Raw genomic sequence first — 21,201 nt, forward strand, 5'->3', positions numbered from 1 at the left:
CACAGTCACCATGTGCCTTTCAACCTCGGAAGGCTTAAGAAGATGCTTGAAAATAGCTTGCTTTTAGAAAAGTGTGTGTGCCTTTAAATCCAGAGCCAGGCTGAATGGGGGCAGGGTGAGCTTGCAGAACAAGTGGCTGTTGTGAGAAGGAAAGGGAAGCAGCTGTGTCCCTCCATTTGTTTTACAATCCCTTCAGAACTTGTTTGCACAGAAAAATAGAGAGTAAATAGTAAAGTGGAACCTCTAGTTTCCCTGTGTTAATCTGAAGAATTTGGTTGAGTATACAGCATTCAATAACTCCCGTGGTGAGTAAAACTGTGTTTATTTTGGCTGCTGTGTGTGTGAGAGAGAGGGGGAGGGGAGAGAGAGGAAGTGCAGCTGGGGTATGAGGAAATGAAGACTATATTCAGGGAAACTGCACTGCTGTATTTTTATTGATTTGCTTTAGGGAATGTGAAAGTGTCTTGACTCCACCCCCAAAGTCCCCAGGTATTTTTTTAATTAGACTTGGCAACCCTAACTATTTGCCATATATAAACATTTTGGTTTTCTATAAGAAAAATTGCAAGTATACACAAATTTGAAAGAGAGTTGCAAATTGCTGCATCCTATGCTACTTTAGCATATGTATCTTATTTTTTGTCATCAGAGAGGCAGAAAAGGAAGCTGAAGGTAGAAAATAAATTCTGTAGTTAAAAAAAGAAAGTTTATTATTTGGGCATCAATATTTTCATAAAGTCACAATAGACAGTACTGCCGACAAATTTGAAATCAAGTTAAACTTCAGAAAACTGAAAAGTTTGTAATTTTTAATAATGTTTAATAATCATTAAGCACATCATAACATAGAAATTAACATAAAAATTATTTGCATTTTAACAAAAAACATTATTGAAAATATGTTTTGTTTTTCTATAGTATACACAAGTCTTTATCTAACATCTTTTGTAAAAAAAAAATCATACAACACATTTTGAGTAAAGCCTTGTCTTTAAAATTGTTTCACTTATTTCAAAGGAAAACAAAATCCACAGGAGTTTTTTCACTGTTACCCAGATTGTTTCCTGTTTTTCCATCAGAAAAACTGGGGAAAGTCCTTGGTGTAGGGAGTGGTTTGTTTCATATTTTTCCTATGTTTTTTGAGCCTGCCAGATTCTTTTTCTTTCCCATATTTTCCCAGCCCCTGTTCCACCCCAAGCAGTAAGTAGATCACCTGCATTTATGCACATCTGGATTTGTAATTATTCTCTGATCTTGTCTATCGTTAGCATCCTTTAACTGAGCTTTTAAAGTGTATGGCAGACCTGAGCAAAACACAGCTGCATTGTGAAAGGCATGCCAGTTCTATTCACATTCATTCATTCCACTGATTTAGTTTCCACAAACTGGTTAAAGGAACTATCTGTCCTCAGAGGGCAATGCTTGGCTGCTAGCTTGCATGCATGCTGCTTAAATCTCCTTGATTTTAATGGGGTGCCTAATGGTACGTAAAGCTCTTTCAGGAATCTAGGGAAAATCTAGCAGAGGTTGTGGAGTTCTAGGCAATTGTCTCCTGGAAAAGGGTCCATCCAATCCAGTAATGACAATCCATCAGCAGGTCTTCTAAGTCTTACATTCCATCTTCACCATTTGAGGAATTTGTTGGTATTGACTTCTTTGGAGCAGTAATTGTACTGTGGAACTAGAGGTGCTGGGTATTTAACCTGCATTCTCATATTAGTTTGCCTTACTTCAAGCCAGACTGGTGCTCCACCTAGATTACTGTTGTCTTCTCTAACCAACTGCAGCTCTCCAAGGTCTTCTCCAGCTTTCTTTCTTGAGTTCATATTTTTTAAAACTGGTGATGCCAGGGACTGAACTTTCCTTCTTGTGCATTCAAAGCACGTTCTGTACCACAGAGCTGCAGCCTGTTCCCTCATACATGAAAAACAGTAGTAGTAGCAGTAGCAGCAGTAGTATATTTGTAATATGGTAGAGTTGTCGCAGGTGGCAGGAGATCTTCCCAGGTCCTGTTGTTTGCTGTCACTCCAGCCCAGCAGCTGGCAGGAGAAATATGAACTTTAAAAATGCCATTATTATGTTGTAATGCTGTTGTGCCAACAGCACCCCACCATGTTACCCCCCCCCCAAAAAAACTCCTGCAAGTTATAGCAGGGTGAGAACTATAGCAGTAATGCATCTTGTTTATTGCAGCAATAGTATGGACAGTATTTTTCAGAACTAGTAGCCTTCCCACATAGCCCGTTTCCAGAGGCAATGTGTGTAGGAGTAAGAGCAGGGGTGTAAAAAATGCAGCCCGGGGGCCGAATCAGGCCCTCAGAGGGCTCTTATCAGGCCCCTGAGCAAGTTGCTGTCGTCTGCTTCCTTCTACATCACAGCTTGCTTTGCCAGGCTTGCTCAATCACACAGGAGCCACAGAGCAAAACCTCTATTTTCTCCATTGGCTGAGGCTTCTCTCTTGGGAAGGGGGGAAGGAAGAGCTTGCTTTGCCAGGCTCTTTCAGCTTCATAGCAGAGCTACTGGGCCAATCCTGTCTTCCTTCTATTGGCTGAGGCTCCTCCTTCTCCTGATCCCTGGGGAAGGAAGGAAAGAGCCAGAGCTTCCTTTGCCCAGTTCCCTGGATTCCATGGGAGAGATACAAAGAAAACACTGTGAAGACCAATGAGTGCTAATGTTTTAAGCATGTTTTAAGTTTTTTTTAAAAAAAAAATTTAAGCGTATTTGTTTGTGTTGTTTATAAAGTTTGTATCTCTGCTACCTGGCATTACATTTTATGGCACACATGGCCTGGCCGACAAGGTCTCATTTGTGTCAGATTCGGCCCTCCTAATAAAAGAGAGCAACACCCCTAAGATAGAGCATTGTTCCAGAACTGGGCATTGTAACAAAGTTACTTGGATAAATTATTAGGGACTTTGATCTATACAGCTGTGTTTAATTTGCTAAAACTAGGATCCAAATATGTACTTTTTGCATTATTTAATGTGTCGTGTAAACACTTATGATTAGGGTTTGTAGAATCTTTCGGGATCAAGTGCCGTGTTCTACTGGAGAAAGTTTTCCTTCCAGACGTTTCGTTCTCAGCTGCAGAGAACATCCTCAGTGGCGTTGCAGCCGGAGCAGGCGCTCAGACCTTCTTGGCTGCTGTGCATTGAGTGGGGCCAGGGCTGCTGGAGAGCTGCTATTTCTAGGCTGGAGGGGGTGTGATGAAAGGGCAAATGGTTTGTGGATGTGCCCATTGTTTGGTGGGGCTTCCTGGAAGGGTAGTGATAAGGAAACTGGCTGTTGAATGTGACCATTGTTCCGTGTTAATTGCTGGGAGGGTTGGAAGGGGTTTGAAGATAAGGAAGATGGTTGTTGACTGTGCTGATTGTTCTGTGGAATTTGCTGGTTGTTCCGAGACTTTCTGCAATTTATAGTCTGTAGGGTGTTTTGCAGAGCTGGGTACCAAGATTGGTGGATGAAAATGCCTTCTTCCTTTCTGTTAAAATTGTGCTGGTGTTTGTAAATCTCAATAGCTTCTCTGTTCAGGCGGGTATGATAATGTGAGACCGTAGAAAGGACTGGAAGGAAAACTTTCTCCAGTAGAACACGGCACTTGATCCCGAAAGATTCTACAAACCCTAATGATGTTACCAGCCGTGAAAACCTGAAATCTTTGATAAACACTTATGCTTTGCTTAAATTCTGTTTTATATTTCTGATTGGTTTTACAACTCAAATCCTGTTTCATTGTTTATTAAAATTTCCCATCTTGTTGACTGTATAGACTCACTCTGTGTAATTCACCTTGAGTCCAAGTGAGAAAGACAGACTATAAATAACATAAATAAGTAAATACATGCATAGTTTAATGCTTATCTCCAGGTTTTCATGCATGCAAGTTATTTTCACTGATTTCCCCCTCTTTGCACAGCAGACCTCCATGGGGGGTCATGCTGTCTCTGTGGGTCCTCTGTGCCCCCAGAAGCAACATTTCAGAGGCATTTTGAGCTACAGCTGTAGGGAGGAAACATAGGAGTTGCAGTCACTAGTGAAAATACTAACATCAGTGAAGATTTTTGACAGGATCCAAGACACAGAATTGATCTTCACAAGAGGTTAAGGGATGTAAGAACAATATGCATAAACTTATGTACCAATTTGTAGAATGGGCATTTTTCACAGTTTCATATACAGAGATCTGAGAAAGCATTCAGGGATATGTAGGCTGCTGCTAAAGATAATCCTGGACTGGGTTCTTTTATTTCAAGCTTAAGTCTGAAGACCTCAGATGGACAACATGCTCAGTTCTTTTTTCTCTCTTCTTTCTCTAGGACATGCTGCAGAATTCTCCCAATTCAATGACTGCAGTATCTGGCAACCCCCAAGGAATTGTGGTACCTGCATCAGCACTGCAGCAGGGGAACATCTCCATGACGACGGTCAACTCACAAGTTGTGTCAGGTGGGAGGCGTGGAGCATACGTCACTGACCATGTTAGTCGCATCTTTTGCATGCTTAGTATTTTTAACTCCCTTAGATAACTATATTTTGAACTATGTATAATCCAGAGGGAAATCTGCAAAAAACTGGTTGATGGGTTTGTTTAGGAGGGTTGTTTTGGTAAGATGTCTCCCTGCAATCTTTCTCCCTTGGACATACACTCCCTTTCCTCACTCCGGTCTGACAATTCATTCTCATGCACTGATACTCCATTCCCTCTGACATTTCACAGGTGATAATAAGGGAAATGCTTTAACACCCCTATTTTCACAATGTCCGGTCCTCCCCCCTTCTCCACCCCCCTGTACTCTATTGTATACCATGTTCATTTACTCTGCAAAAGCCTGTCTGCCACTGATTTGAAAGTCAAGATGTTTGTGGTTTTGGTTAAATATATATTAAGGGAAGAGATATAAATGTATGACAATATGGAATTGCGGTTCAGTCTATACCTCAGCAGCTGCACTGTGTGAAATGGCAGCCTAAAACACAGCATGGTGTCTGCGTGCTCATGTGCGTGCATTTCAATGCATGTGCGTTAGAGACAAGAGGCACCACTTGCCTGCTCAGAAATATAACTTCTCGGAGACCCTGGGGAGAGGGAGCTGGACCCTGACGAATGCCAGCTCTAGCAGCTTAAACTAACAACATGTTAACAAGGCAGTTCCAAAAGGCAGAAATGTGGACTGTAATTTACAAGGGACAGATGCCAGGAAATACATGCTTTCCCTGGTAAATAGGGGCATATGTGTACGCTGGTTATCACCCTTCTTGTTATAGGATACTTCCAGGGACCTAAGGGTACACTTTGACACCATCTTAAAACCTTGGATTTGATGGGCAGAAATTGTTAGCATTTATTTATTTGCTTCATTTATGCCCCACCTTTCTCCCCTGAGAGGACCCAAAGCAGCTTGCTCTCCTCTATTTTACCCTCACAGATGACCTTGTGGGGTGGATTAGGCTGAGAATGTGTGAGGGGCCCAAGATCACCCAGCAAGCTTCCATAGCAAAATGGGGGTTGGCACCTGGGTCTCCCTAGTCTGACACTCTAACCATTATGCACATTGTCTCCCAAATTTAATTTAATTAAGTCGTTTGTGCCCTGCCTTCCTCCCCAGTGGGGACCCAAAGCAGCTTTCCATTTTATTCTCACAATAACCTTGTGAGGCAGATTAGGCTATGAACAGCGTTCCCTCTAAAATGAGTTAGTGTGAGCTAGCTCACAGTTTTTTAGCCTCCAGCTCACACATTTTTGTCTTAGCTCAGGAAAAATGGCCCCAGAGCACACTAATTTATGCAGCAGCTCACAATTTTAATGCCAGTAGCTCACAAAGCAGAGTTTTTGCTCACAAGACTCCACAGCTTAGAGGGAGTATTGGCTGTGAGAGAATATAACTAAATGAAGCCAAGGTTCCCCTGTCCTTCTGCTTCCCCACCAGCAAAGCTAAAGGCTGAGGATTCTGGTTATCCCTTCTTTCTTTCTTAGCTAGTAAAGGGGAGTACACAGAGCTTATTCCTACATAGATGTTCCAACACCTCACAGTAAATACTATATTTGGTGGAAGCAACTTGAAGCCCTCCACATTCCCCAAGCCTATAAACAAATGGAAACCATCCAGCTGCTCCCTTTAGAGAGTGACTGAAACCATAATATCAGGAAGACCCTTCAGCAAATTATCGTGATCACTAGGACTGGTGAGCCAGTATTTGGAGACGCCTCAGACCCCCTTCAGAGGCTGTATACCACAGTGGATATGTTCTGTTGAATTGTCGTATTTCATCCCCTTCCTTTTGAAACCACTATTTTTGAGGTGAAATACATGTTAACACACTGCTGTGGTAGCTGTAAATCATTTAGTTAGAACCAGGACTTTTTTTGAGCAGGAACACAGTTCTGGCTGGCTTGGTGTCAGAGGGTGTGACCTAATATGTAAATGAGTTCCTGCTGGGATTTTTCTCAAAAAAGTCCTGTGCAAAACAATGGTGAGATCAGGGGTGTGACCTAGCATGCAAATGAGTTTGCTGGGCTTTTTCTACAAAAAAAGTCCTGGTTAGAACACCTCTTAACATCATGCCTTCATGAAACTTAACATCATAACTGAGACAAGGATTGCATAGGGGGAAAATGAGTAGACTGAACCTATTAGAAGCATAAAGCACTTGGGTGCTAATGAATTGCTACTTTCTCTGTCAAGAAAGTAACCCGAGGACCTCAATTTACACCTGTCTTCACCCTTAAATGTTGTGTCTGTCTTTATCCTTTTTGTCTTCACTCAAAGAGCACGTTCTCACAAGAGGCTTCTGTCAGACAGTTCTTTAGACTTTGGGAGAGATGGATACTGTTTCCTTTACATGAGTATCCCGCCCTTAATGACAGAAACAAATGTTTTCTATCCAGTCTCATTCTTAAGACTGTTACACTGCATGTAGGTTCTTTCAATTTAAAGGTTATGATGCTGAGTCCTTTTGGCACTAGCTTCCCTACAAATAAATGAGGCTGGTTTAAACACACACACACCCCCGCTGCCAATAGATGTTTGCTGATTCCCTAAATCTCTGCTGTGAATCATATCTCTTTGCCAGGTGGAGCCCTTTACCAGCCTGTAACTATGGTAACATCTCAGGGCCAGGTGGTAACCCAAGCAATTCCACAGGGGGCTATACAGATCCAGAACACGCAGGTAAGGCCAAGAGCACAAGAAGCTGGGAAAAGATAACAAAGGCACTAGTTTCTTCTGAAGGTTTTGAGGGAAAGGAAATCTTGTGAGTCCGTCAGGTTTCTCGTTTATGAATCTTCTCTAGTGCAGAGTGAGAAAGTGGTGAAGATCATCAGAAGAGATTTTTATTGAAAAATAATCTCTGTGGAGAAGCACCTTTGGGCCGGGGACAATCTCATGTGATTTGTCAGTCAGCTGGCAGGGAGTGACTCAGAGATCCTTGGTTTCCCCCCACCCTGGTTTATTAAAGATCTTGGGAATTTTATCCCCAAACTCAAGAAGCAAGTCAGCACCACATCAGTGGATATCATGGCACCCATGGGTGCCACACTGAGGATAGTTGGAATAAACCTCTCTGTTCACTTCTGGCTTTGGAACTCTTCTTCTTCTGCTCCCATTTTATCTTCCCTCTACTATACAGTTTGATTTTGTATTGTGGTGCAGATTCTTTTGGGGGTTTTTTATGTTGTGACTTGGTTTTGATCATATACTATAAACTGCTTTGGGCAAGAATGTCTTTTCTCTCTCTCTCTCTTGTAAAAGCAGGAAATACACAGAGTGCGCCAGAAGTGATCTTGTACCTCTAGCAATGCTCTAGATGCATAATTATGTCTTTCCCCTCTCATTCTTAGCAAAACTTCCTTTTGCATTTTTAAAATTGCCTTGAAGTACTGCAGTTAAGGGATGAGATGAATTAGTTTATAGATGCCCCACACACTAAAGGCGGGTTCGTAGTGAATCAGCACTGGTTATGACATGTTCCTTTGGAAATTTAGTTATCAAAATTCTGGTTCTTCTTACACACCTCTGAATCACTCTGGGCTTGGGGTGGGATTTTGCAATCAGTAAAGGCCAGTCTCTAGAAGCAAGGAGGAACTAGCTTGTTCCTTTGATCTGCTGGGGCCAAGTAACTGAGAGCAACAATGGTGGCTTGGGGAACAGTAGGATTCCCTTGGCCACAGTGCTCAAAAGGATTGTGAAGTGGTTTGGGGTGGCCTGAATTCAATTATTTAAACATATGCAGAAGACCAATAAATCTTTCTTGTATTTTCCTTGAAAGGCATTTTAGCTGATTCAGAAGAAATTTGTGTCAAATAACAATGAACAAATCTCTGCTTCGATTTGTGTCTAGGGAGGAGCCTTTTTATCACCAAGAGGAAATAAATAAATTGCAAGATAGCAAACAGGTCCTAATGACCGATATGCAAATGCTTCTAAAAACTCCTATCGTAATGAGGCTTATGGTTAATAAATCTTGAAACAATGGAAGATAATTACCTTCCTAGAAATCTGTCTGTCTGGCTCGTAATGAACTGATACCAATTATGACAGTACTATGTCAAAAAGAATTAACATGCTCCTTTGGAAATTCAGTTATCACAATAAGAAGCAACTACTACCTCTGCTTCTGGTACTTGCAAATGGCAGCTCTGTGCCATAAAAGCCCTGTTATGTCAAAGGTCCATCTAGTCCAGCTTTCTTTTTCTAACAGTGCCCACCAAATATTTTTCAAATAAAGTGTTATCCAAAGGCTGCCACGGGGGGGGGGGGGGATACAAATATATTGGGAAGCTGAAACAGACTCAGCCATCATAATGAGTAACGAGAGTTACTGCTGAAAATGGTAGTTCCATGTCAAGTCAAGTCTGCTGTAGGAAACAAGATCTTGGGAAGCAAAAGAAGACCCAGCCATAACAGTGGTATGAATATGCAAAACAAAAAATATACAGACCTCTATGATATCTGCCCTGACCTGGACAGCCCAGTCTAGTCTGATCTTGTCAGATCTTGGAAGCTAAGAAGAGTCAGCCTTGCCAAGTATTTGGATGGGAGACCTCCAAGGAATACCAAGGCTGTGACACAGAGGCAGGCAATGACAAACAATCTCTGAACATCTCTTGTTACCACAAGTAAACTGTGACTTGATGGTACTTTCCATCATCACTATGATATCACCTCCAACCCTCTTCAAAAACTCATTGGTCTCTAGCCTAGGAGACATTTAAAATCATTCTGGTTATTGAAAAATTCAGATAATGAGTACCGATTAGGGATGGGCATGAACCACATTTTTGTGGTTCAGTTTGTGGTTCATAGCTAAAGCACAAACTGATTCACCAGTTCACAAACCAAACTGGTTCGTGAGTCATTTAAATTTTAAACCCCTGCTTTCTGCTCCCTATAGCTTTTTGTGGTGATCTCTGCTGCTCAGCTGTTGGAAACCCTTGCTTTCTGCTCCCTGCAGCTTTTCATATGAAGAAATCAGTGGTTTAAATGGCTCCGAGCCATTTAAACCAAATATCTGTTTTTCATAAGCAGCAGAAAACAGGAATAAACCCCTACTTTCTGCTCTTCATGAACCACCACAAACTGGTAATTTGTGGAAGTTTGTAGCAGTTCTTCAGTGTGCGAACATTGCTTTGTGAACTGCAAAGTGGCCAAAACTCGTGATGAACTTTAGTTCAGCTGGTTCCTGTGCATCCTTACTGATAATCTTAATAGTGGTGGATGGTATTATTCCCCCCTTAGTGTCCCCATTTGAATTTTACATGTGGAAATTCTAACCTATTTCTTGAGATCAGTCCCAGTTTTTCTTTCCTCTATTTTATATTCATGAGAGGCAAATCATATAGTTCTTACTACCCAAACTAAGATTTTTTTCTGTTAAAGAAAAGAAGTGCATGCATTGATATACTGACATTTCCAACTGAGTCAGCACTGGGACCACAATTGCACCAGATCAGTCTCTGAGCTCTTTTAAAATCTCTCTGGCCCTGTCCCTACAGTAGGGCATTTATTATTTCATATTTTACAAAGCTCAATAAAACTCTTAGGGGAAAAAAGAGGCTTCGATGGGGCTGCCATATCCCCAATTTCTTGTCTTTTCTCTCAGCTCTCTGTGTGGAGATGAGGAGAAAAACAAAACCCGAATCTCAGCTCTTTTTAATGTGTGAAAGTTGTTGCTAGCTCAGATCTTAGAGGAAAATTGATCAGATCTGTTGGAATACAAGTATGTTGGGAATATTGTGCCACAGACGGAGCCCTGGACAAGCACTCTTAATGTTATTTCTGTATTGCCTGGGTAATTTATTCAGCCTAGGCCTTGCAATACATCCCAAGCGGCACCTGGGGGAATCATTTATACCTGACACAGGGCTGCCATCCTGATGTTTAATTCATGCAGAAGAAATGTTTTTATGAAGAACCTTAAAAAAAGAAAAAAAGAAAGAAAGGTGTGTGCGTGTTTTTTAACTTGACGTTCAAGATTCCAGTTTCCTGAAACCTCATTAAAACTTCTCTCTTTTCTGCTTCCCCAGATCTTTGCATTTTCTTTTTATCAGCTTTTTTTAAAAAAAAATATATTTCTCTGCTGTCCTGAAAATAATTCCATTGAGAATTACACATTTTTAAACTGATTAATAGACCAAAGGGTATTTTTAAAAAAAAATTCAAGGAGATGACTAAGGCTCTTATTATTTTTTTTTAAGTTACTTAGTTGAAAGTAAGTGCTGTTGAAATACTTGTCTGCATTGGTTTTGTTGTCTATGACAATTTTATCCTATCTTTCCTCCATAGAGTTCAGGGTTTTACACACGGTCTCCTACTTTTATTCTCATAACCCCCTGTGAGGTAGGCAAGACCTAACAACTGGCCTCCAAAATGCTCAATGAGTTTCCTAGTTGGACATGTGACCTATGCCTCCCCAGATCTAGGCCAACACTCATATGCCATAGAACATATTAGCTCTCACAAATCACAAAATGGTATCTTTTTTATAATTAGCTCATATGTTTCAAGGCTCATTCTTAGCACTGAAATCAAGTGTTTTTATTCAGCTAATCCTTGTTGAGCTTAACTCAAATTAAACTTAACAGCTACCTGTCACTTTCCTTCACCCATGTCCAGCATGAACTATACTGGAGTTTGATGCCCAGCTGTGATGAACTTTGGTCTCAACTGATCCAGACTCTGTGCATGAATTGTACAAAGAAATCTCACTTGTTTCCTTAGTTTCTCTTTTCCCAACTTCAAATGGCTCCCTGAAGCTGGTGGTTGCAGCTTCATAGGGCTACCTACATGTTTTCCCCAGTGGGAGAATATTTGTGGTTGGGAAAGTAGCACAGAGTTAGGTCCCATTGCCATGTCCCTGATTTAAATTGTAGGCCTCACCCCAAATTCCATTAATAGATTTTCCCATATTTGTCCAGTTTGACCCTCAGACACACAAGAGATGCCAGTTTTGTTTGGTTTTAGTTAAGGCCACGATATGGTTCCTCCTAAGATAGCTCTGGTTTTGTTGCTCTGAATAGCACAACACTGTGTAGCCTCATGGAACCACCGTGAAATCAGACCGACATTGTGAACCTTGTCACCATAGCAACCCAGCCTCGGGTTTCTCCCCCCCCACACACACCTGCATTGTTGTTAAGCTCTTCTTTCTCTTTGCCTGCCCTGTAGGTTAACCTGGACCTGACCTCTCTCCTTGACAGCGAAGATAAAAAGTCAAAGAACAAACGGGGAGTCCTGCCGAAGCATGCCACAAATATCATGCGCTCCTGGCTCTTTCAGCATCTTATGGTGAGAGAAGTCAACAAGTGTGTCTGAGAGATTAACCCCTTGGGATCATTCTCCATTAAGTTGAGGCTGGTCTGAAGGATTCTCCCTGTTTGTTTATGAAGCCGTTTGCTTATCTGGGGTAAGCACAAACACCTTCACAACAGAGACAGATGGAAGGTTTAAACCCAGGCAATGTAGTGGTCATTACTTTGTTGGCTAGTGATTGAAACAGACAGCTCTTTCCTGTGGATTAGTTTCAGCTGTATACTGGTGCAAGCACCATGCTTATCGGCAGTGGTGCAAATCACCTCTTGCTCATTGATTTCCATGGCTGTATGTGCATATTCCTGCAAGCAGGACAAGAGCTGTTCTCATACTTCAATACACCATGGAATGACAGACTTATCAGCCTTTAAAGAACTTATCATGTTCAACTTCCTACACAAAAGCAAATACCTTCATACCCAGTACTAGGATTGCATCAAATGTTTATCCATTTCAGTTTATCAATTTCATCTTTCCAGGGGCCAAAGGTATTTGCTGAAACCTCTTCATTGGTCATCCCCCCCTTCATTGTTGTTCATTTCTATTCTCTTCCTCTACTGTGGTACCTTTTACCAGAGGTATATGTTGGGGCAATGTTCTTCTTCCTTGAGTGACCCCAGCCAATCAGGGATCACAGAGTGAACATGATTACATCACAACACTATGTAGTCAATCAAATGTGCTGTCATCACTGAGGGAAAAACAAAATAAATACTGAGAGCAATGTTTTCTATACTGGCTATATGGGTGACCCAAGCCAATAGGTTTATTGATCTCCATCACTCAAAATGAATAAACAGTTGTGTCCCCTTTTGGAGCACTCTCTGAAAAACTGACAAAATAAAATTACTTTTGCCAGTTGCAAAACATAACAAAATGCACCCCTCCCTTTGGCTCAGTCCTATCCAAGTACCCTTAGCAGTTCTTGTCCATATCATCCAGATAAAGAAGTGCAAGAGTGGGCACATTTCCACTAATTCCCCCTTCCTTCATGCTCATGTCATTCCTCTGAGTTTCCTGTCCCACAGAAGCACCACTTTGTAGAGATCAGTGAGAGAAAGGATGCAGAAAGTTCCATTCCACTGATAAGAAAATCCACTAACTATAGTTTGTTTCAACTCATCTGGGATTTGGGGCAGGAATTCCAAATGTGATCTTATTGTGAGACTCCACTCCAGTAGCTGAAAGGGAGGGAGGAACCATTTCACAGGGGTGAAATTTTTCACAAAAGGCACCCCCATTTCATCTCAGCAACATCAATTAGCAACTTCAATTAGTTCCATTAGCAGCATCAATAACAAGTATTAAGAGTACAGGAAAGAGAACAAGAGCCCAAAAACCAAGGGGAGCAGCTGTCAGACTGAAGCAAGCCAGCACAACTTGTGAGCCACCAAACAGACTGTGACTCAGCAACCATAGATCATGGCCTTCCAGTGGCCGAATAAATCTCCTGGTTTTGATGCTTGTCTTACTTTGCAGGAGATGTCAAGCAACTGGAAAGGCACAGTTTGAGTAAGCCTAACCTGAAGGAGCAATTACACTGCTCAAATGCAAGTTTTAGCAAATTCAAAAATTCAAAAGTTGAAATTCTTAGGTTTGATCTTTATCAGATTCTTTAATGTGGTGTCATTCTGTTGGTGCTGAAGCCACTCTCTGACAGCTTTTTCATTTGCACAGAAGGGGAGGTCGCTTTTTCATGATGACCATCACCACTGGTGCAGTCTCCCAACCCTCTAGTAAAAAAATGGATTTGGGGGGGCGGGGAGAGAAAGAAGGCTGCAACAATAAGGCTAAGTGTTGGCCTCCCAAATTCTGTCTCAGCCAACAACTTTTGCCAGCGTCATCATATGGGCACTGGGAATGTTGATGAAGTATTTATTGGGGGGAGCAAGAGGAAGATCTCTGCTGAACTTCAAGATGATTCATGAAATGCTGACCCAGAAGCATACCATGCAAGGAAACAATCTAGTGCTTTTTAAATGCCCAAATCATTGCTGGGTTGGTGAGAGACCTGTTGGACATTTAGGCACCAAACAAGCCATTTAAACTGCTCATTTCCTTGCATTTCAGCCTGTTGCTTCATCATGGAATAATTGTCCTTGCTGTTTCTGGGTCAGCCACAAGCAAGAAATGCATACATAAGTATGTTGCAGTTGATCCAGAAACTAAGAAGGAAAGAAGAGCATTGGCTTAGTCACAGTTTTGTCTTTGTAACAATCACATGGAAACTATGCATAGTTTTTGATCAGTATTTCTTTATTAGTATTGTTATTATATTATAAATACATTTCATACTATAACATGATAAAAGTTTTTGTAAAGTTGAGAGTTGATCTCCCAGTTATGTTTCCCCCAAATCCTTGAACGGAGGGAAATGTAGCAATATGTGGGAGTTTGGACACATATTGAAAACTCCATTTGCCACTAATGACCAAGACAGGAACTTCTACCAGAAAAAAATCCTGATTTTTATCAAACTTATCATTTCCAAACACACAAACAGGGCTTTTTTTGTAGCAGGAACTCCTTTGCATATTAGGTTACAACACCCTGATGTAGCCAATCCCCCAAGAGCTTATAGGGCTCTTCTTACAGGGCCTAGTGTAAGCTCTTGGAGGATTGGCTACATCAGAGGGGAGTAGCCTAATATGCAAAGGAGTTCCTGCTACAAAAAAAAGTCCTGTGCACAAATATACAATTAGAGATTTTTCATCTAGCATTTTTTGCAGATATTACAGGCTTAGAGTGATGGGTCCTTATTTTTCACTGCAGGCACATATTTGATGGCATAATCCTTGACTGTTTCAGGTGTTTTCATTCACATGTCTTTTTCAGCTGTTTGGTTTGAGGGTCCTTTTCCAATGATCAGCTGGAAAGGATGGATCTGCCCATGATTTCCTCATTTTGGTGTTTGTTGTTTTTTAATTTTCCCCATAAGGACTAGAACCCTTAAGGCAGTGTTTTGGGAATAGCCAGAAAGCTAGATGTTGGCCTATTTACTACAGCACAGTCACATCTGTTCAAGTTTCTAAGCCTTTGATGTTCACATTTTGCAGACTTTGTGTCACATAGGCAAAATTATATAACTTGTCAAATTCACTGATTTCCTTCAACTAAGCATGTTTTAAACATCTTGTGCCCGAGTAGATTGTTCTTATGCAAGTCACCTTTTAAATTCACCTCCATTTGTTTGGTATCATAGGGCTTAAAAACCAGTTTCTAAATTCAGCTCTTAAAAGTTCTACTTTGCTGCCCAGGAAACCCAACTAATTGGGAAACAGGTATAATTGGAGTCCACTTGGAACACTGTGCTGTGGTTCCCAAGAGTGAACAAAAGGCAAAAGATGTAGATGACAGATTAAATTATGAATGTCATGGAGAAGGAACTTTTTGTCCCTCCCTCCTAACACTAGAACTTTGGGAAATTAATTATAATTAGGGTTAGGACCAGGCTTTTTTTTTAAAGCAGGAACACACAGGAACACAGTTCTGTCCAGCTTGGCATCAGGGGGTGTGGCTTAATATGCTAATGAGTTCCCACTGGGCTTTTTCAAAAAAAACCCTGTATGAAGCAATAGTGATGTTGGGGTGTGTGGCCTGATATGCAAATGAGTTCCTGCTGGGCTTTTTCTACAAAAAAAAGCTCTGGTTAGGACTAGTAACAGGACAGGCTTCTTAAGATGATACACAGAGTTTATTTACAGAATGCATTCCTGCAAGATGGATTCGTCATATTAGTGGAGGATAAGTCTATCAACTGCTGTTAGCCAAGACAACTGGAACCTCCATGGTCAGCAGCAGTATACCTTTGAGGACCAGATGTCAGAGACAAGCAACAGGATATGGCTGTCATTTCCATGCCCTGTTTTGGAGTGTTCAAAGCCATCTTCCTGGCTGCTGTTGGAAACAGAATACTCAATTAGAAGGATGTTTGAGCTGATCTGCTCCAGTGGGGCAATTATTATTTTTCCTCTTTGATGCTGGATTCTTAAAAGAAGCAGTGACAACTTCTGCTTTAGGGGATCTGTAAAACTGAGGCAGGATAAGAAGAAAGGACAGTAATAGCAGAGGGGAAAGGTATTGTTTTTTTACAGTGCATCTTTGTTGGTGACTCATACAGTGCAATCCTAAACAGAGTTACACCCTTCTTAGCCCATTGGCTCCAATGGACTTAGAAGGATGTGACTTCACTTGGAATTGCACTGATATTTTTTCTTAAGGACTCTGTTTTCATGTCTCCCTTTCACAACATTTGGCTGCAACAGCAAAGGATTTATAAGGCCCTTGGCAGATCTTCCTGTGCACCATTTTACACTGCAATTAATACAGATTTATGCAATTAGTACTGTTAGAAAGAGACTCTGGGGCATTCTAGCCTGCTTGTCCCAATTATCCCTGAAGCTTGGGGTTTACTTATGGCAGTTTTGAATCCAAATGTTTTTTGTGTTTAGATTTTGGGGTGAGCGCACATGTGTTAATTTAGCAATCAATCCAGTGGCCTTCTTTATCGGGGTGCTGTGTCAACCATTGCTGCTTTCTCTAGTTTGTCTTCTCACTGGACAGCTGGTCCAAAGGGACATTTAAAGAAAAATGCATCACACATTAATGCGGCCATAAAATTCCACAAGTGCTGAAATGTTCTTGGAAAATTGCATGTTGTTGTTTTCATCCTTAGCTGGTATTGTTACCCCATGATGCAGTTTGTGAGCGATTTAAAATTTGAATAGGTCAGAACAAGTAAAGAAGTTCACTGAACTTGAAACTGTAGTCAAAATTGTAAAGAATGCAAACTGAAAAGATTGCAACAGATCTGGCTGTGAAGGCATCCAGAAAGGTGATCTGAGGAACACATGTTCCATTGGCTGCCTTCTTAGCAATGTGTGTAGCCCACCCCACGAGTCCACAAGGATGTCAAAGGAAATGGCACCTGGTTTGAGAGACAGACCTTAGGAGTCCCTGTGATTGTTTGAGAGGATGCTGAAGCACAATCTGATTGCTCATATTGGCTGCTGTGGCACACAACAGGATAATAGTGCCCTGCATCTCACACTGTTTGGATCTCACACTGTGATTGAGCCATTTACAGAAGCAAAAATGTCTTGCTGCGGTCTTGATCATACAGTGAATTATTTTCTTCAAGTGTATAAGTTTGTAGATCTTTTTAAAGTACAGTGAACAGCCCATAGGGATGCAGTTTCCTTTATGTAAGTGTTGAATAAAATCAACTCTATACAATTTCATTTGTTTAGCTATGGCATTTGGCAGAGTAGCAACCTGAGCAGAGTTTCATTTCTGCATCCTTAGGACTTAATTCAGCATATTTTCCCCCCACCTCACCCACCCACCCCATGTTTATCCTCACCTCCTTGCATTCTTTTTGTTGCTTACCCTCATGTCAGATCTGACTTTGAGATTGCAGAGTCCTCAGGTCAGGGACCTTTCCTTTGTTCTCTGTCAAGGCACTTTTATGTTGCTATAGAAAAGGAAGAATATCCTCCCACTTTCTCTGCACAATGATTTTCAGTGAGGAGTGCAGAGTTCAGTTCAGGGGTTCCCAAACTTTTTGAGCCTGTAGGCAAATTCAGAATTCTGACAAAGGGTGATGGGCACAACAACAAAATGGCCACCACAGGAGGCGGAACCACACACACAAAGAGGAAGCACAAGAAGAATACTTAACACTGGGAAAGAGTAGAGTGAGGGAGAATTAAACCAGCACTGTGGTGGCAGCTGCCACTGAAATAATATTATTTTAATTTGCATAGCTCATTGGATCTCCAGTGGCCAATCGTAAGGCCTGCTGGACAGAAGTCCTGCCTGGCCCCATCCACCATCTAAAAACACTTGACAGGCACCAGGAAAGGTAGTGGGCACCATGGTGCCTAAGGGCGTCATGTTGGGGACCCCTGTTTTAGTTGGTCAGTTGAGTCACTGAATCCATGTAAACCAGGGATCCCCAACCCTCGGACTGTGGACCGCAACCCATGTATGGCCTATTAGCAACTGGGCCATGAGTTGTATAATTATTCCATTATATATTGCAATGTTGTAATAAAAAGAAGACAACGATGACATTGGATTTATATCCTGCTCTCCACTCCGAATTTCAGAGTCTCAGAGAGACTCACAATCTCCTTTATCTTCCTCCCCCACAACAGACACCCTGTGAGGTGGTTGGGGCTGAGAGTTCTCCTCAGAAGCTGCCCTTTCAAGGACAATTCTGCGAGAGCTCTGGCTAACCCAAGGACATTCCAGCAGCTGCAAGTGGAGGAGTGGGGAATCAAGCCCGGCTATCCCAGATAAGAGTACACACACTTAACCACTACACCAAACTAACAGAAATAAAGTGCACAATAGTATCATCCCAAAACCATTCCCACCCCACCCCCGCCCCCGGGTCCGTGGAAAAATTGTCTTCCACAAAATGAGTCCCTGGTGCCAAAAAGGTTGGAGACTGATGATGTAAACCATTTTTATCAATGTAAAAGTTTCTCTTCTCCCCCCCCCCCACCCCAGCTTAACTAGGCAGTGGACTTTAAATTTGCAATTCTTATTTTAAAAAACCCTACAAAACAGCAAGTGCCAGCAAGTAACTCCCCTGATGTGCTCTAGGCAGTGCCTCTTCTGAGATTATAAACCTACTGCAACTAATATGTGCATCATTTAAAAATAAAGTCTGAATCCAGTGGCACCTTTAAGACCAACAAAGTTTAGTTCTGGGCAGGAGCTCCTTTGCATACTGGGCAACACACCCCTGATGTAGCCAAACCTCGTGGAGCTTACTTACCTGGCAGGGGAGACACCTTGATCATAAATGGATCTATTAAAACTTAATTCAGATCTCTTAAATTGGGTGACAGCTGTAATGTTCACCCTTTACTAGTTGCCACCCTCTTCCCATCACTCCTGTATCTCCACCCGTGCTTTCAAGTCCCACAAGAAAAATGAACTCCATTTTCAAGGGGAAGAGAACCATGGGCTCCTCATGCAACTCATGTATCTCATCATAGCCCTCCCTCCAATTCCTCCAGCCTTTGCACAGTACCCAGAAAAACCAAGTAAGATTTAAGAGCCTGAAATAGCTGGACAAAGCTAGGGAAATGATGTCAATGGACAAGCAAACCAAGAGGGAAGAGCCATGGCACCACATCACACAAACCAATAACTTTTGGCCTATTGCTTCCTTGGTGTTTGTTTTTCACAGCTGCGTTCTGAGACCTCTCCTCACCTCCACTCTCTTCGATAAAAGGCAGCCAGGTCAGTCCGCCAGGAAAGGAGGTTCATGCTGCATTTACGATGCTGCAGTTTGTTCCTCCGGGCTGTGAGGAGGAAGCTAAGTGATAAATCTTTCTCTTTGCAAAACACCCTTGCCTATTAATTTATTAATTAAATCATGCAGCTGGTAAGTAAGAGTTGTTCTTCCAGTTTCACTGAGAAGAGCAGTCTGCATTTTGTCAAAGGTCAGATATCAAGCCCAAATGGCAACTCGCTCAGGACTCATCTAGGATATGGAGATTTTAGCTTAGGGGTGCAAGGAATGCTGCAGTGTTTTTCCTCTCAAGGAAATGGTTGCAGGTGCTCTTGGTATTGCACCATACAGCTGTCTGTCAGACCGATTTTGCACTAGGGCTTGTTCCGGGCACTTCTCTAGGTTTTCGCACAAGCTGCCCCTGAGCTGCGAGTTGGCCTGCCGCTTTTCCATGGCAAGCAGAAAGTAAGAGGATCTCGCTTGCTGTGGGAAAGTGGCGCGCCAACTCACAGCTCTCTCCACCCAGAACAAGCCTAGTGCAAAATTGGTCTCAGTCTTTTCATGCCCTTCCAGTGAGTTTTCACTATCAGCATTTACAAGGAAATACCACCATGCCCTGACCTGGATAGCCTTGGACCTTGGAAGCTAAGGCAGGTCAGCCCTGGATGGGAGACCACCAAGGAAGTCCAGGGTCACCACTCAGAGGCAGACAATGGCATACCACCTCTAAGCATCTCTTGCTTTGAAAACCCTACTACAGGGTCACCATAAGTCGGTGGCAATTTAATGGCACTTTCCACCACTAGCATCACCACAAGGTTTTCAAAAGTGCTGGAATTAATCCATGGTTAAATTTCCTTTTGTGAGTGTTCTGTAGGTAGAATAATTTTACTTTTGGATAATGTTCACATTTCCCCAAACTGGTGATGAATTCCCATTACTGGCTTATTCAGAAAAAAATGTTTTTTTATTAAGCTACATTGGACTTTTGCATCAGCTTTGTGTAGCACCCTTACAGTGCAGTTGTAACCAGAGTAAAGCCTATTTGAGCCCATTACCTTCAGTGGATTTAGAAGGGTGTAATTTTGCACTGGATTGAACCATTCAGTTTATCCATTCTCAGTCTGCAAGTCCTTGATTTAGTTCAGTACAACAAGAGTTTCTTGTGAAATGCCTCAAAATGCGCGATTAGCACTTTTTTTCTGCTTAGACAGAAATAAGCCATCACGAATGCATCTCTGTGAAGCAAAATTGCTCCAATATCACTTTGCTATAGATTTTAGCTTACAAGTTGTAGTTCCTCGTGGGGGCTTTAAATCAAGAGCAGCTTTTATTAAACCAGAATCCCTCCAGGCTTGCATTGCAAAAGTTGCTTAAAGACCAAAAGGTGGGATCTGAGCAAAGAAAGGCAAAGTCTGAGGCCCTAGCAGCACAGGCAGAGGATTTGCCCTACAATGAATGTCCTAGATAGATTCTGCTCCTCATGTTGCATCTCTAAAGAAGAAAGGGGTGACTCACAAAAGCTTATATTGAAAAAATGTTGCTAGTCTTGAAGGTAGACTTTTGTCTCATTTTGCATCCAGTTGGCATCTTTGATGACCGATCTTGTTTGCGTATGAAATGGGAAAGAGGGCTGTGTTGCCAAATGCATGCAGTGCTTAGTATGAGCTTGGCAGCACAGAGACCATTGCAAGGAGGCATGTTGGGCGCATACATGCTTCGAGGGGCAGTAAGAGGCTGGGCTTCTCATTTTCCCTTCCAGTCTAGCTTGGCCACTTTTTTTGGCAGCTGCTCGCTCAGGTGTCAGCTATTGACAATGTTGGTGGAACTCCAAGATGCACATATTGCAGAAGCGAAACCTCTAGTAGAGATTGCGAAATGCTGAACAAACTTTAAAATGCAAACAGCAAAACAGGTCTGCCTTTTCTTAGCACTCTAAAGTCTGTCCCATAGGCAGAGCATAGAAATGCCATTCAAGGACCTGCTCTGTATTTGCACTACATTGAGGACTGGATGGGAAAAGATGACCTGTGCAAGACAGGTGAACAGACAGCTGTGTTTTTTTGGCTAGGGCATTAACCGGATACAAGTGGTCTTTCTCCCTTCCATCCATAGAACTATCTTAAAATTCAGAGAAATCACATC

The 21,201-nt window shown here is 42.0% G+C and overlaps 1 protein-coding gene across 3 annotated transcripts in view; it reads left to right on the top strand.

Moving 5' to 3' along the window:
• Nucleotides 1-21,201, top strand: part of PKNOX2 (PBX/knotted 1 homeobox 2) — a 345,266-nt gene that overhangs the window by 310,072 nt on the left and 13,993 nt on the right. For all 3 annotated transcript variants that reach the window (XM_060250580.1, XM_060250578.1, XM_060250579.1), the window contains 3 exons: nucleotides 4,317-4,446; nucleotides 7,072-7,169; nucleotides 11,664-11,783. In XM_060250580.1, the coding sequence (XP_060106563.1) occupies nucleotides 4,317-4,446; nucleotides 7,072-7,169; nucleotides 11,664-11,783 (348 nt within the window). The remainder of the gene's footprint in view (nucleotides 1-4,316; nucleotides 4,447-7,071; nucleotides 7,170-11,663; nucleotides 11,784-21,201) is intronic.

The sequence above is a fragment of the Heteronotia binoei genome, chromosome 12, assembly GCF_032191835.1.
Source record: "Heteronotia binoei isolate CCM8104 ecotype False Entrance Well chromosome 12, APGP_CSIRO_Hbin_v1, whole genome shotgun sequence".
Taxonomy (NCBI): Eukaryota; Metazoa; Chordata; class Lepidosauria; order Squamata; family Gekkonidae; genus Heteronotia; species Heteronotia binoei.